This window comes from Anser cygnoides, chromosome 7, assembly GCF_040182565.1.
Source record: "Anser cygnoides isolate HZ-2024a breed goose chromosome 7, Taihu_goose_T2T_genome, whole genome shotgun sequence".
Classification (NCBI taxonomy): domain Eukaryota; kingdom Metazoa; phylum Chordata; class Aves; order Anseriformes; family Anatidae; genus Anser; species Anser cygnoides.
In genome coordinates, this window is record NC_089879.1 from 3,419,155 (window position 1) to 3,432,857 (window position 13,703).

At 37.6% G+C, this 13,703-nt stretch overlaps 1 protein-coding gene across 2 annotated transcripts in view; it reads left to right on the plus strand.

The window, feature by feature from the left end:
• Positions 1 to 13,436, plus strand: part of ADAM12 (ADAM metallopeptidase domain 12) — a 182,990-nt gene extending 169,554 nt beyond the window's left edge. For both annotated transcript variants that reach the window (XM_013185841.3, XM_067000318.1), the window contains exons 19-23: positions 2,953 to 3,088; positions 3,742 to 3,850; positions 4,300 to 4,482; positions 9,569 to 9,696; positions 11,967 to 13,436. In XM_013185841.3, coding sequence (XP_013041295.2) covers positions 2,953 to 3,088; positions 3,742 to 3,850; positions 4,300 to 4,482; positions 9,569 to 9,696; positions 11,967 to 12,027 — 617 coding nt within the window. In that variant the 3' untranslated portion in view covers positions 12,028 to 13,436. The remainder of the gene's footprint in view (positions 1 to 2,952; positions 3,089 to 3,741; positions 3,851 to 4,299; positions 4,483 to 9,568; positions 9,697 to 11,966) is intronic.
• The last annotated feature ends 267 nt before the right edge of the window (positions 13,437 to 13,703 follow it).

Consider the following 13,703-nt stretch of genomic DNA (forward strand, 5'->3'; position numbering starts at 1 on the left):
AAGAATGGAAATACAGAATGCCGTCTTGTGAGTAATGAGCTTGCAAGATTGGGATAGTCAGTAAAGTCTGATGGCTTATTCTAAATGCATTGGTGCCAGCTTGAAAATCTAGTGAAGCAAAACCAAAGCCAGCCGAGTCCGTCGGTTTTCTTGCATAACTAAAGGCGCAGTAGTCCTGGTGAGTCTCATCTCCTGTCATCTTTCTCTTTTTTCAAGATATGTGGTCATGTTTAGAAGCTCCCTGAAATGGTATTGATCTAAGCCGAGGGTGAGGAGCTAACTCCCACGCTCGTGCTAGCCCTGTTGCCATGGTAGATGAACGTTGCAGTGCTCTGGATTCACGCTGAGATATGCCAGGCTCCGGAGCATTTACCGAGAGTATCAGGATAGAACAACCTTATTGTATGCATGGCCTGTTACTATAGCTGAGTGCCTAATGAAAACTCGATATATAGATTATATATGCAAAATTTTTGTATATTCAAAAATATATTTGATATTGCGCTTCTAAGAAGAATCAGCTTAAAACTACATATTTATAAATAACTTCCACATATTCAACAGGAGTTCCCTACCATATAATAGTAGCAGGAGATGCACATTTTCTGTAATTTGTATTTCAGTTTCCCCTTGTTCAGTCTGTAGAACATCGGCATCAGTATCTTACTTCATCTTTGGCCAGCCTCAGAAGGAATTATTTCTACACATGGTGCAATTTTATAGGATTTGATGATCATCACATGCCAGTTTTTCTCCAGAGTACTGTAACTTTAGTGACTTCCATAGAGATATTTCTGATTTATTTCTGAGCAAGTGACAGGACCAGCAGTCTACTCACATAGACGTATATAAGCTAAAACTTGCTGGAAAGTGATCTGCGAGTTTTCATATGAATAATGCTATTCAAAACCAAAATGGATTGTATTCTCTACATGCCAGATCCTGCAGTGAATTGTAATACTGGATTTATGACATCACAGTCATTTCCATTACAAAGCTCTGCATTATGATTTCTCTGTTGAAATGTCTTTTTTTTTTTTTTTTTTAAATACCTACCAACTGGTAAGATAGCAAAGAAACTGTGCTCAGGCACTGAACAAGTGTGATTACTTGGGTGTTAAATGTTTTTCTGTTAAGATATGCTCTAAAGCATTACAGTCCCTTTTCAGCTTATCTTGTATCAAAGTATCTAGGGAGCTGCAAAATATATTATTATAATGTGCTGCACAGACAAAGCTAACTGGAAAAGGCAAATATAGGGTATCTTTTATAATTCTTGCATTTTGTGTTTTGGAAGCCAACGCTTCAATTTAACAGAAAACCATGTTAACAATAGCTTAATGCGGTGTGCTATTTTGGCCATTTTTCTCTAAAGACAGAGCTACATTCAATAATTCTGGGAATAAACAAATATGGAAATTGCTAGAGGACCTAATTTTCTATCCCTGACATTTGAATTTAAATATGAGCTCTTGATGGGGTGGTTTGGATTATGATTTGAGTAGTCTGCACATCTCTAAATCAAATTACAGAAGGATTAGATCAATAAAATACATTCATCTTAGTCAAACGTGGCACATGGTCTCATTAGTATTTAGTAACTGATTTTACCCAGCTGACTTGGAGTAAACACATGTGTTTGACTCTATATTTTTCTTATAAAGAAGCCTTAAATATTTAATTGTTAGGTAGAGAAGTTAATTAATTTTAATTGCATAATCTGAGTTTATTAATTTTATTAATCTTTTAGAAATGGTGAGGGATTTGCTGTTCTGCAGTGCTACAGAGTAAAAATCGCAGCACTTCACGCCCCATCGAGCCCCACGTGCAGCTTGTTGAGTCAGTGCTGCTGACTGTGTTCGCCATTTCGGCACGAGCTGAGGACAGTCGATGAGAGCCAGCTGGCTGAAATTCAATCAGGATAAGACCGAGACAGTGATGATAGGTTACCAGAGCAAAGATTAAAGATGCATCTCCTACTGGGGGAGTGTGCACTTTTTAGGTCGGCAGTCCTGCAAAATCACAACATCCTCTCCTCCAGGCGATGATCGTATCACATAGCAGCGGCTCTGATGCTTATGGCTTACCTCTTCCTAAAAATAAGGTTTGCTTTCAGCTGCAAGTCATCTAGTCAGGGCTTGCATCTCCACTGAGCCTCACTTAGGTCCCAGCAATGTACTTAACATAGTTTAAAGCACTCTGAAAACTGGAACAAGTACAGGAGGCTCCAGCCCCTGCCTAGGCAGCACATTCCTCTGAAAGCACACAGCCCCAGTGCTGAAGACACTCCTCCAGCTCCTTGCTTGCCTCCGGATTAGACTTGACAGCCACCTGGGCTGGACCACACCAGTCCAAGTGCAATGAAACCCCAGTTATAATGAAAATCTGCTTACAAAGGAGCCTAGGGCTGCTGCTTAGGTTTGTGAGACGGCATATTCGAGACATTGCACTTAACCCCCACCATGAGCTAGGAGTTTGTCTTTCTTCCCTTCCTCTCCCTCCTACCCTGGAAGCAGGCAGCCCATGAAGAAGGCACCAGCTGGCACTGCTGCAGCAAAACCTCTGGGGCTAACAAACTAACAGAATCGCACAATGCCACCACCGAGAATCACAATTGAGAGTTTCATTACTTCTTTTGAATATCTTGTTACCATTTTCTCGACTTTCTTCTAACCTTTGCTTTTTAAAATCATAACGACAGTTAAGGAGCAGACTGAGACTTTCTGATCAAACATATTTTAACTAACTTTTCCCCACTGTTAAAGAAATGACCCAAATTCAAGCATCAGGCTAGGAGAAATAAGAGTTTGAGTCTTTAGCACACAGTTTATTCACGTCACCTGCACTGCAGTTAGAAAACCAGACAAGGCAGCAATGTTCTGCTCCATATATGTAACACATTTCAATAAAGATGGCTCCTAATAGAAGTAAACTCAATGTTTTTTGTTGCAGATAATAAGAGTTTAACCATAGGAGTGTTGATAACTATTCTGTGCCTTATCTTTGCTGGGTCAATCATGTATCTGAAAAGGAAGACTCTCATGAGATTACTGTTTACAAGTAAGAAGACAACAATAGAGAAATTAAGGTATGATCATTTTGCCTAATTATACTGCCTGTTATTATTATCTTTAAAGATATTAGTAAAAAATAGCTGTAAACATGGCAAATCTCATCTTAGTGTTCATCACAGAATGGTCTGAATATCTTTTAGAAAGAGCCAGCCTTAAAAATATTCAGCCAGTAGTATCAGCAGAATTTTCCCTGGTTTAACTTTAATGATTGTCAGTAATAACGTGGGTTTTGGTTTGACTACATACCTCTTTTTTGTGATTAAAAAAAAAAAAGTTCAAAATCGAAGGAAGTTTTACCTTCATATTCATTTGCTTGAAATAGCATCATTATATCGCATGGCCTTTTATCTAAACTCAGTCGAGTGAGCTGAAACTTTCATATTTGAGGTCATTACTGTTTAAATGCTAGATTCATTAGAAGAGTCTCTTGGGTGTTACAAAGCTGCATTTCCACAGATTGCAAAAGCTAATTTAACAGACTACTGGTTTCAAAAAAATCAATATTTATTTTTATTCTTGCAGGAGCACTAGAGAATTTTTACTTTCCTTGTTTACCATGAAAAGTCAGAAAGTCCTTGCAAAATCTCATTCTGAAAAGAGGTTACTGTTTTAAAAAAAAGCTATAAAGCAGAATGTCGTGTTCAATAAATATATGCTTGTATTGCAGGTCTGTGAGTCCAGCAAGACCTTCCAGTTTGTCTGAGCCTAATCACATTCGCACCACATCTCTCCGTAAAAATCTCATCATGAAGCCACAAAATACAAACATACCAAAAGTAAGTCCCTAGGTAGTTAAAAAAAATAATAATATGTTTTGGATCTCATTTAAGTAATTTATTCTAAATCAATTACATGACATCAGTACATACTGATATCGCATAGAACTAAAACATGTAAAATGGGAGAAGTAGGCCTCAGAATACACTAATGGCTTCCAGGTTTTGCACAGGTGGGGATGTTAAGCACATGAAATAAATTGTTCAGTCTTTGGGACAGAGCCAGCTGCCTTACACCAGAACACCGCATCTAAATGGTGAAGGGTTAGTGCTTCAGCAGGACTCTGGAAGCTGTTAATTACTGTTCCGGTTGCAGGGGAGGTGCCAAAGGTAGATGAAAGCAGAGCAGAAGAGAAAAGCAAGTGAATAACATGGGTTTTTAAGCACTAATGCTTGTATCGACTGCTGAAGTTTATAGCTGTTTTCTGGGGTTGGGGTTATTTCTGCAGAGAGATGGCCCGAGACGACCGCTGCCGTACCAGATCGTTGACATTAGCAACCCCGTGAAGACGGATGACTTGCCACCATTAAAAACGCCGCAGCGAGTCCTGCCACCCCTTCCCCAGCTGCCCTGTCATCAAGCTGTGCCTGAAAGACCCCTGCCAGCTAATCCCTCGCTGAGGTTCTCCCAGGTAACCACAGATTTTCTTTTAACTTCCCTTCTGTTTAACACTGAGTGGGTGAATATCTGCACGTGATGAATAGGAATTCAGCATTTTCTCATCTTTCCCATTAGCCTTTTGCCATAATATTTTCTTTATACCTTACACACTGTTAAGAATGTGGCATAGATAATTTAATAAAGATTCCTTAAGCTCCCATTTTGCTCCAGAAGGTTACACTGGCTTCTGCCAGCTGTGGCAGCAATCCTAAGGGTGAGGATCCTGCAATCTCTTTCCCCCACTCAGAAGACACAGCAGTACGAACAAGTTCCACATTAGGGACATACACAAGCTCGTCTTGCCTGCTGCCCAACCAGAGAGGAAGCCACAGGTGTTGTTAGCAAGGTGCCAAATACAGTGATATAATTGAGGAAGTCAAGTTGCAGACATCTTGCCCAAGAGCAGAAGGTATATTATTAGCTTGTAGTTCTGCTCTGCAGAAGGGTATGTAAATTGCTTTTTTTTTTTTTTTCAGAGCACAGATTTGAAAAGACTTAGAATTGTTTACACTTACTTCACTAGACCTGTTTTTGTCTTTGGCTCCAATGGTTTCCTTGTTTATTTTCTTGCATTTCTTGGAACATTCTGCATATTTCACATTGGTCAAAGTTAAGATTTTGAGCACAAGTGCTTTTCCTATTTGTTAATCATATGGTTTCCTTTAAACAATCAAACAACAAGAAGAATTATCCAGCAATTTACAAGTTTATGCTGCCTCATGCTAGCAGAAGACAGACGGAGAAAAGGCATTCCAAGAAAAGGAAACATTTCTCCTTCTGACCTGCCCAGCCTGTCACAGCCCAACGCACTACTACGTGCCCTCCCCTTCAAACCTCACAAAGTGCAAGGTAGAATACTAGCTCTCTGGTGCCATCATTAGCAGCATCTGACAGAGCTGAAACCACCAAAATGCTTTTTTCAGTTAAGCAGATGAAATTAATCGAGACTGTTACTCCATCAAGCAAAATATTGATGTTTTCAATTTCCAGTTGCAGCAAGAAACAGAAACGAGACAAACAGTGGATGAACTCAAGGAAACTTAGTGAATAGGCAAGAGTGGCTTCTTTCAAAATTATATCCCTATCATCAATTCAAGATCATCAGAAATTGCTGCTTTTTATACTCTAGGAATACAGAAAATACTGCACAGAAAGCAAATTTTTTCTTCCCAAGTTAGCTATTTTACTCCCTCAAAGCTTAGAGTTAGCTTTAGAATAGTTTTAGTCTAATTTCATAGAATATCCTGAGTTGGAAGGGATCGTCAAGTCCAACTCCTGGGTCCCCAAAGGACCACCCAAAAATCAGACCCTATGTCTGAGAGCATTGTCCAAACGCTTCTTGAACTCTGGCAGCTTCCTAACACCCAGCCTGAACAGTCCCTGTCGCAACTTCAAGACATTTATTTAATATAGATAGCAGTTAAAGTATTCCTTCAACACTAATTCCTTGGAACCACAAGGTCCAAGAGAAAGCACTTGAAAAAACATTGCTACATACTTAATATCACCTAGGTGCTCTGTTGCAGAGCATTGCAGAAGAGTAAACCACTCACTTTCTGTATGCCTTCACATCTGCCTCAGTTTCAGTCTAGTTCTCCCATCTGAGAGATATATCTGAACACAAGCTACTTTCCTGCTGCTCCTGGCTTACAGCATTGGGTACCTAAGGCACAATGGTATACTATAAGACAAGTCTTTTTCCCTCTAGTGACCGTAGAGACCGAAATGAATGGATTAGTATTTTACAGTAAGCTTTCCTTCTAGATGCAAGTAAAATAGTTAATAAAAAAAAAGACAAAAAAACAGCAAATTAACTGTTGCCAAGTTTAACATTTAACAATCTTTTGACTGATAAACAGTGTCTTCTTTCAGATGCTCTCATGAGGCAAACATTATTTATGGGCCAGATTTCACAATCAATATAAATCAGCACAGCACCACTGAATCAAGAACACTGTGCAGGTTTACACAGACCACGCGTTCAGTCCATGCATTCTGATTTGATCACTTCCAAACTTCCAATTGGTTTTGCTACAGGTGGCATTCAAGTGCAATTTCTGATACCGTTATCTTATTACTAAAATATATCATGTATTTTACAGGTCAGCCTTATTACAGGAAATATGGCTTCGTATTTTCATTTTTTCTCCACTAAATTGGAGCTGGGCTCACCTTCTGCTCTTTCTGCCACAGTTATTCCTGTTAATACCTGTCCTATGTCACCTCAGGCTGGCTTCAGGCACAGTGGGCTAATACAGATGAAGTTTTTATCTAAATAGATTGAAGAAGGCAACCTTTCTCACTCAGTGCATTCCAAGCAAGAAACTTCTCCCAATTGCTTATTCAAAAACGTGTCAGTGAAACAAATTTAAGCTACACACGCCTGATGACTTTGTAGGCTCTCTGGATGAAAACCGTGTTTTCCTCTCAGTTTGCCACATTAGGCCTGTCAAGCCACTTTTCTGCCTCTTTTTTTAAGTATACTAGCTCAAGGACAGCATTTTTACAAACTCTTGGGGGGAAAAAAATAAATCAGATGTTTGGCTGGTCCCCATCAGAGTTACATTGGTAGTATGACTGCTGACTGAACATCTTCCAGAAGAAACATCCATGTGAGGAGCTAACAGGACTGAAAGAATTAGCTCAGATTAAGTGTCCAAGGTTACCAACATGCTGAGCCATGAGAAGATGCTCACTCCATGGCTGAGTCCAGCTGAACACGTGTTCCAGATGAGACCACGTGGATTAGCCATTTCACCCAACTTTCCCCTATAAAAAAGGGTGGGGGAAAAAAAAAAAGGCAACCATACAATCACATTAGTTCTAAGCTGCTCAGAGAGTCTTTCATTCCCTACTCTCAGGTATTACAAGTGGTGATTAGACACAGGGCACAGCTAATAGGTACTAAGAACAAACAAACTGGGACAGTTTTCCTCTCTTTTTGTTCATTCACCCTTACCAGATCTTAAGCTCTTCAGACCAAGCTTTGCTTCTCTAGACTGCTGAGTGTGCATCAGTTCCCTTTCCCAGTTACGGTACCTAATGCTCCCTTCTAATTGAATAGCGAATACAAATCATGCAATAACAATTAAGTACTGATCAAGCAAACAGCTGAATACTCATGTGATCAGACTAATTCAGGTGATTAATCATGTAAAAGTACTCAAGGGAAAAGACTGCTTTTGTGGAGGCAGTCAGGGGAATAAAGGCTTTAAAGTGTTCAGAGACACATTCCTTGTTGCTGTCTTTATGCTGCTGTTGTTTCTGTGTTTTACTTCTTTTTCTTTTTAAAAATGCTGCACCACTCAAGGTGATGATGCTGCAAATAAAGTTGTGTATAACTTTCCATGTAATAAACATAGTGACTTTTAAAAGCTTAATTTTTACTGTAAAGTTAAATCAATTATTAAAAAGTTACCGCTTTCTACTGCTAACTTTTTCCATATTGGTATACGTTACTTCAAAATACACATTAAGGTTTCATTGCATAAGAAATTTAGTGCACAAAGTAAGCTTTGCTAAGAAATCCTGATGGTAAGATTTCTTAACAGTTTTAGGGTTGTCTAGTTCTGTATTACTGGAAAGGACTGTGTTTTGAAGAACTTCCTTTGCTAGTGTTTAATTAAACTCTGTGACTTTCTGCAGGACAGCTCTGTGCGATAAAGCTACACTGAGTATTAATAAGCAGATACTTATTTCAACATTTACCAGGCCTGATTATTTCAAGAATATTCGCAATATTTTTCTCCCCCCACGATGGAACTTTTCCTTACTCACAAGCTGCTTATAGCAAAATGCTTTTCTTGTTTTGTCATGGAAGAAGTTCTTCTGGATGCTGGTCAAGACTAATTTTTACACAGAATATGAGATTTGGCTACTACAATAAGTTAAAATAAGTTTTGTTTTTCACGTTGCTATTTCTCATTCACTCAAGAACCAGTACTTCCTATGCTGAGAGTAAAAAGAAATGCAACATTATATACAGCTTTATAGTGTAGCTTGCGGTAAATTTGAAATGATTACATATAATACAGATTTAGTTAAGGTCTAAGTTTTGCTTTTTTAAAAAAAAAAATCAAAATATTTACTGATAGTCACCCTGCACTTCCCTTTTTAGAGTCAACATTTATCACAAAAAGAAAACAAAGGGATGCTCAGTACAAATAACTAAAACTTGTACCTTATTTGTGAGCAATTCATGCCACTTGTTTTCATAACATCCTTCAGGAGATCTTTAACTAAATTATGCATGTAAACTTCTCTTGTTTCTTTTTGGTCCACATTACTTGTGAGAGTTATGGCCAACTAATAGTGATGAGTAAAATCACTCTGTGCAACGTTTTTAGAGAAAGCGTGACAATGCAGTTTCAATAGTAGATGGATCTGGAGGTTTTGGATACATTGGAGAGTCTTTGTGTGACCTGAGCAAGTCATTTAATCTTTCCCAGTTCTTCAAGATGAAGACCACAGACAGATACACCACCCTGTTTGCAGGGTTTCAAGGACCACACAGAAAAGGCATTAGCTCAAGCCCGATAGCAGATGACTTCTGTTCCTTATTAATAAATCATTTAATTCCACAAAATAAAAGCATAGCAGCATCTCTAAACAAAAGTTTCCACAGATGCTCCCAATTCAAACCAGACTTGAGCAGTTTGCTTCAGTGGTCATCTAAACTTGTATTTTAAAGTAATTTCTAGTATTTCCACCTTTATATACATGCACATATATATATATTTTATTTTTTACAACTGCATGTTTTCATGTTCTTTATTTCCTAAAAATTAATCATTAATTTCAGTATGGATGCATCCAGTGTTTTTGAAGTAAATAATAATAATAATAAATAAATAAATAAATAAAAAGAAACAAAATCCCTAAAGCTTTGTTTTAAAATGTAGGTGCCTCTTTACTGGAAATACATTATGGCTTACTCATCTAAATATATCTGGTCACAAGTACACTGAACTTACCCTTGCTCTAGCTCAGTAGTTGCTATATTAAAGCCATTATGTCAATTATAAAGACTAATACGATGACCTCGTGTTTTATAACAGGAAAACCACAAGCCAAACCCCCCTCGGAAGCCTCTACCAGCAGATCCTCTGAACAAAGCTCGTTATAACAGTGCGTGCACCCCAGTGCTTGGACACACAAAAGCTGTGCCTCCCGTCACTCCTGTAAGGTTAGTTCTCCTCATCAAAATGGCTTGGCTTGTAGCACTCGGTTCAATAAGGCAAGCCTAAAATGCCTTAAAGCAGACCCTCTGAGCTCTGAGGAGCTATGCTCTGCTGTAACTGTTGCTGAGGGCTATGTGACAAACATTTTCTACCTGCTCACATAAAAGCATGCAGTATTGGACTGATTCCCAACAAGAGTATATTAGCACAATTGCACTGACTTCCACAGGACTATGAGAATTTATAACGCATATGGAGGGCTTACTGGAAGCATCTGACAAAAACACTGCCCAACTACTACTTGCAATTCCTTGGAAGAGAAAGGAGTTAATAAGCACCAGTTTCAGAAAACTCTTGGAGGAAAAAAAAAAAAATCCCACTTAGCCAGCCCCCTCACAGAATTAGGCTGAGAACCAAGTGCTGCTGTTAAAATTTGCCACCAATGAAAGCAATTTTCTGCTCACACATTTCACAGTAGAACATCACTTTAAATCATCTGAAAATAATACCCCAAATATTCAGAAAACACATAAGTTATATACATCCAAAAAGGAATGTTAAGAATAAAAATCAAAAATCTAGACGCGAAATGACTATCCCTACTAGTGATGGAGGGGGAATAATCAAGATTTAAAGGCTCAGCAATGCATACAAGTCCTGCGTATGAATTATTTTACTAGAATAAAAACATCTTATTGGCAAGCACTCCTTGTAAAGAGGTTTTGCCATTATTTTATATTTCAAAATTATCAGAAGGTAATCCATTCCATAATGGTAATGAAGTTGAAAGAATGAGGAATGCAGGGATTTCATTATATAGGAAAGAGCGTGTTGGCAAACATATAAGTATGTAAATGAAAGAATACATAGTAATTAAATTGGATAGGAAACTAAGAAAAAAACAGGTAAATGGTTGCAGAAGAGGTTTTCAGTAGGTCTACCATGTCATAAAAGCAGATCCTGTGGCTTCTATTTTGACAAAAAAAATAAAGAAAGCTTGAGTTTTGAAAACTAAACAAAAAATGCTGTTAGGCAGTGAAGTCCAAACTCTTTACATGATGAAAACTGTGTGTCAAGATTATTTTTCAGATCTGTATAGTCCCTAGAGAAATATAGGCAAGAAGCAAGCAGTTTAGTTGTAGGTAAACTCTGATATGCCAAATCGTAGGTCTCAGCAGCACAGAAAGCTTTAACAATCCTGTCAAACTTCTTTTAAAGTATGCATTCCCATACCCCACTGTCCAAAAGGATCATACAATGATATTACACCACAGTATTGTACTATGAGAGAGACAGACTTGCCATTTTTTTGAGCGTTAGCTTGTAGCAAACTTACGGATTTCCTTCCATCTTTTTGTTGCTGATTTCTGAGATTAGTCGCTTTCTGGTAACAGAATATTTCATATGTCAAGACTTTTTAAAATTGATTTTTCACAGGTCCATACTAATTGTACAATAATTAATTATTGAATATCACCATTTTCTCCTTCTCTAATAAGCATCCAGCCTTAGATGGATTCCTCTTAGAGATTGTGTACAAAGCTGTACCTAAAATTTCTGACTTTGCTGCTATTGACTGTTTAAACAACAATTCCAATTGTTTTAGGGAAAAAAAAAAAGTTGAAGTCATTGTTATTTTCTTGCCCAATAGTCTTCAGCTTCCTATGAATAAAAAGTGAGCTGCGGGGAAGATAAAAGTAGTATTTTAAGCCACAGGAATTCTGCTAGTGAGGCACTTAACATTGCTCAGAAAAATTAAAAATAGAATCTAGTTAGTTTCCTAATACTTCTAGCAAAAAGACCATAAGAATGCACTTTGATTAAGTTCCTGGCTGTGCCTTCTAGTAAGATAATCTGAAAGTAATAATACTTCCAGCTGACTGCTTCCACTGCTTTAAACCAACTGCTACTCTGCTTCCTTTAGTAGAGTTTTTGAAGGGGTGCAAAATTGGTGAGCACCTGCAAAAGTGAAGTGTTTAAAGGACAACACCTGAAACACTGAGATAGCTTATCCCACTGGCCAGGCATCAGTTACCACCTGAGCCCAAGGGAGGAGTCTGTGGGTACCAATTCTGTATCTTGAGGGTATGTGAGTAAGCTGTAAGGTGTCAGATCTTGTCCCAGTACGGCAGCCCCGTGCTATTTGCCCGAGGTTAGATTCGATAGCACTCGCTGAGAGGTTTTACCATTCCTCTACATGTCTCAAGCACAGCGTGGGCCGTGAGAACTACCAACAGTTTAAGTAACGATTTGCTCCTTTCTTTCTTTCCAACAGACCTGCTCCTAAGCATCCACCACAGGTATCCAGGTCCAGCAACACTGCTGATGTGAAATGACTAGGAAATCTGACACCTTTATTATAAAAAGTGAAGACAGAAGTTTGCACTATCTTTCAACTCCAGCTGGAGTTCATTTTTATAACAATACTTAGAATTTTAATGTTTAAAACAGCATTATTTTTAAGAATTCTGAGCTACTGCCTTTGGTGCTGTGCTGTGCTATGGTGCTCTGTATACTTGCTCAGGTACTTGTAAATTATTAATTTATGTTGAATATTTATTACAGTGCAGTGCACTGTAGTAGATATTTTTACCATAGCTGAGTTTTCCTAAAAAGGAAGCCTTTTTTTTTTTTTTGTAATATTTCAATGAACTTGAATAATTCTGCTCTATTGGTCCTATGTAGGGTGTTTAGTTTTGACGAATCAAATGTATAAACAAATCAATCTCAATGGTTCATAGAAATCTCTTGAATAAGTTTGTCAGGGTAAAAAAATCTCCTGAAACATGGTGAAATGTCCAATATTGCACACAGATGTGGAATGTGTGTTCTTACCAAAGTATCACTCAGCATTAGCAGTTGTACTGTAATTTCAGTTTTCACGTTGCTGTTTGAAATGGTCAAGAAATCTGTGCTAAGAGAGAGCGTCTTCTTTTTGGACAAGTTCTCTCACTGAAGAAGTACTGTATATCACAAAGCTGTATTTTTTAAACCTCATTTTCCTCAAATACAACGTGGTTAGTACATATTGATGCAGATATCAGGCCTTCCAGTGTCATTACCTTTCTGATGCTTTGGTAATTAAATTCAACCAATACTGTGTAAGGTATCTCACTATGTTACATGCCTATACTGTTTAGACTGACAACAGATTACACATAAGGGGTGGGGGAAGCCAAGCATTACAAAGTTGCATTTTAAAAATCAATTATTATACTTAATTTCTTTTGCCTCATTGCTCTGCTTATCAACTGTATTTTGCATATTTACTACTGTTTTGTATTAACTAAAATATTGTTCTGGGTTTCTTACTTTTCAAATCGAAATACATATTTTAGAACACGGACTTTGGTTATCCTAAGACATGGAAATAAAGTTTCATCTCTTTACTATTTACTACTGTTTTGTATTTAACTTCTAAAATATTGTTCTTAATTTTCTAAACAAAATAACATATTTTAGAACATGGACTTTGGTATCCTAAGACATGGAAACAAAATTTCATCTCTTTATTGTGTAGTAACATTACATCTGATCTCTTCTGTACCTTCTCAGTAGCACTGCTGAATACAGTTGTTTCACATATGCTGTAATAAAAACAATTTTCAAATATCAGTTGAAATAGAGGGAGAAGGAGCTATTTTACATTACCTTACATAGGTTAGTTTCCTCATTGCCTGTATTTTGTTGTTGTTGTTCTTTAAGCAAAAATAAAAGCATTGCTAGAAACTTGGATATCATTTCAGTAAGTGTAATTGCATTTAATTTTCCCACTTATTCCCCATTGTGGCAACATAGCACTCATGTTTATGGATAAACTAAATAAACAAAAATAAACCATAGTTTACTTTGTCGCTAGCTAGAAAAATAAACCACAAGAAAACACAAAAGCACTCAACTCCTAAAGAAACCACAATAGCTTCATGGACAGAGAACTACCAACTATAAAGTAGGATGCCAGCCTACCCTAGGCTTGGCAGTGCAGTGGAAAACAAAGTTTCCAGGTAATATT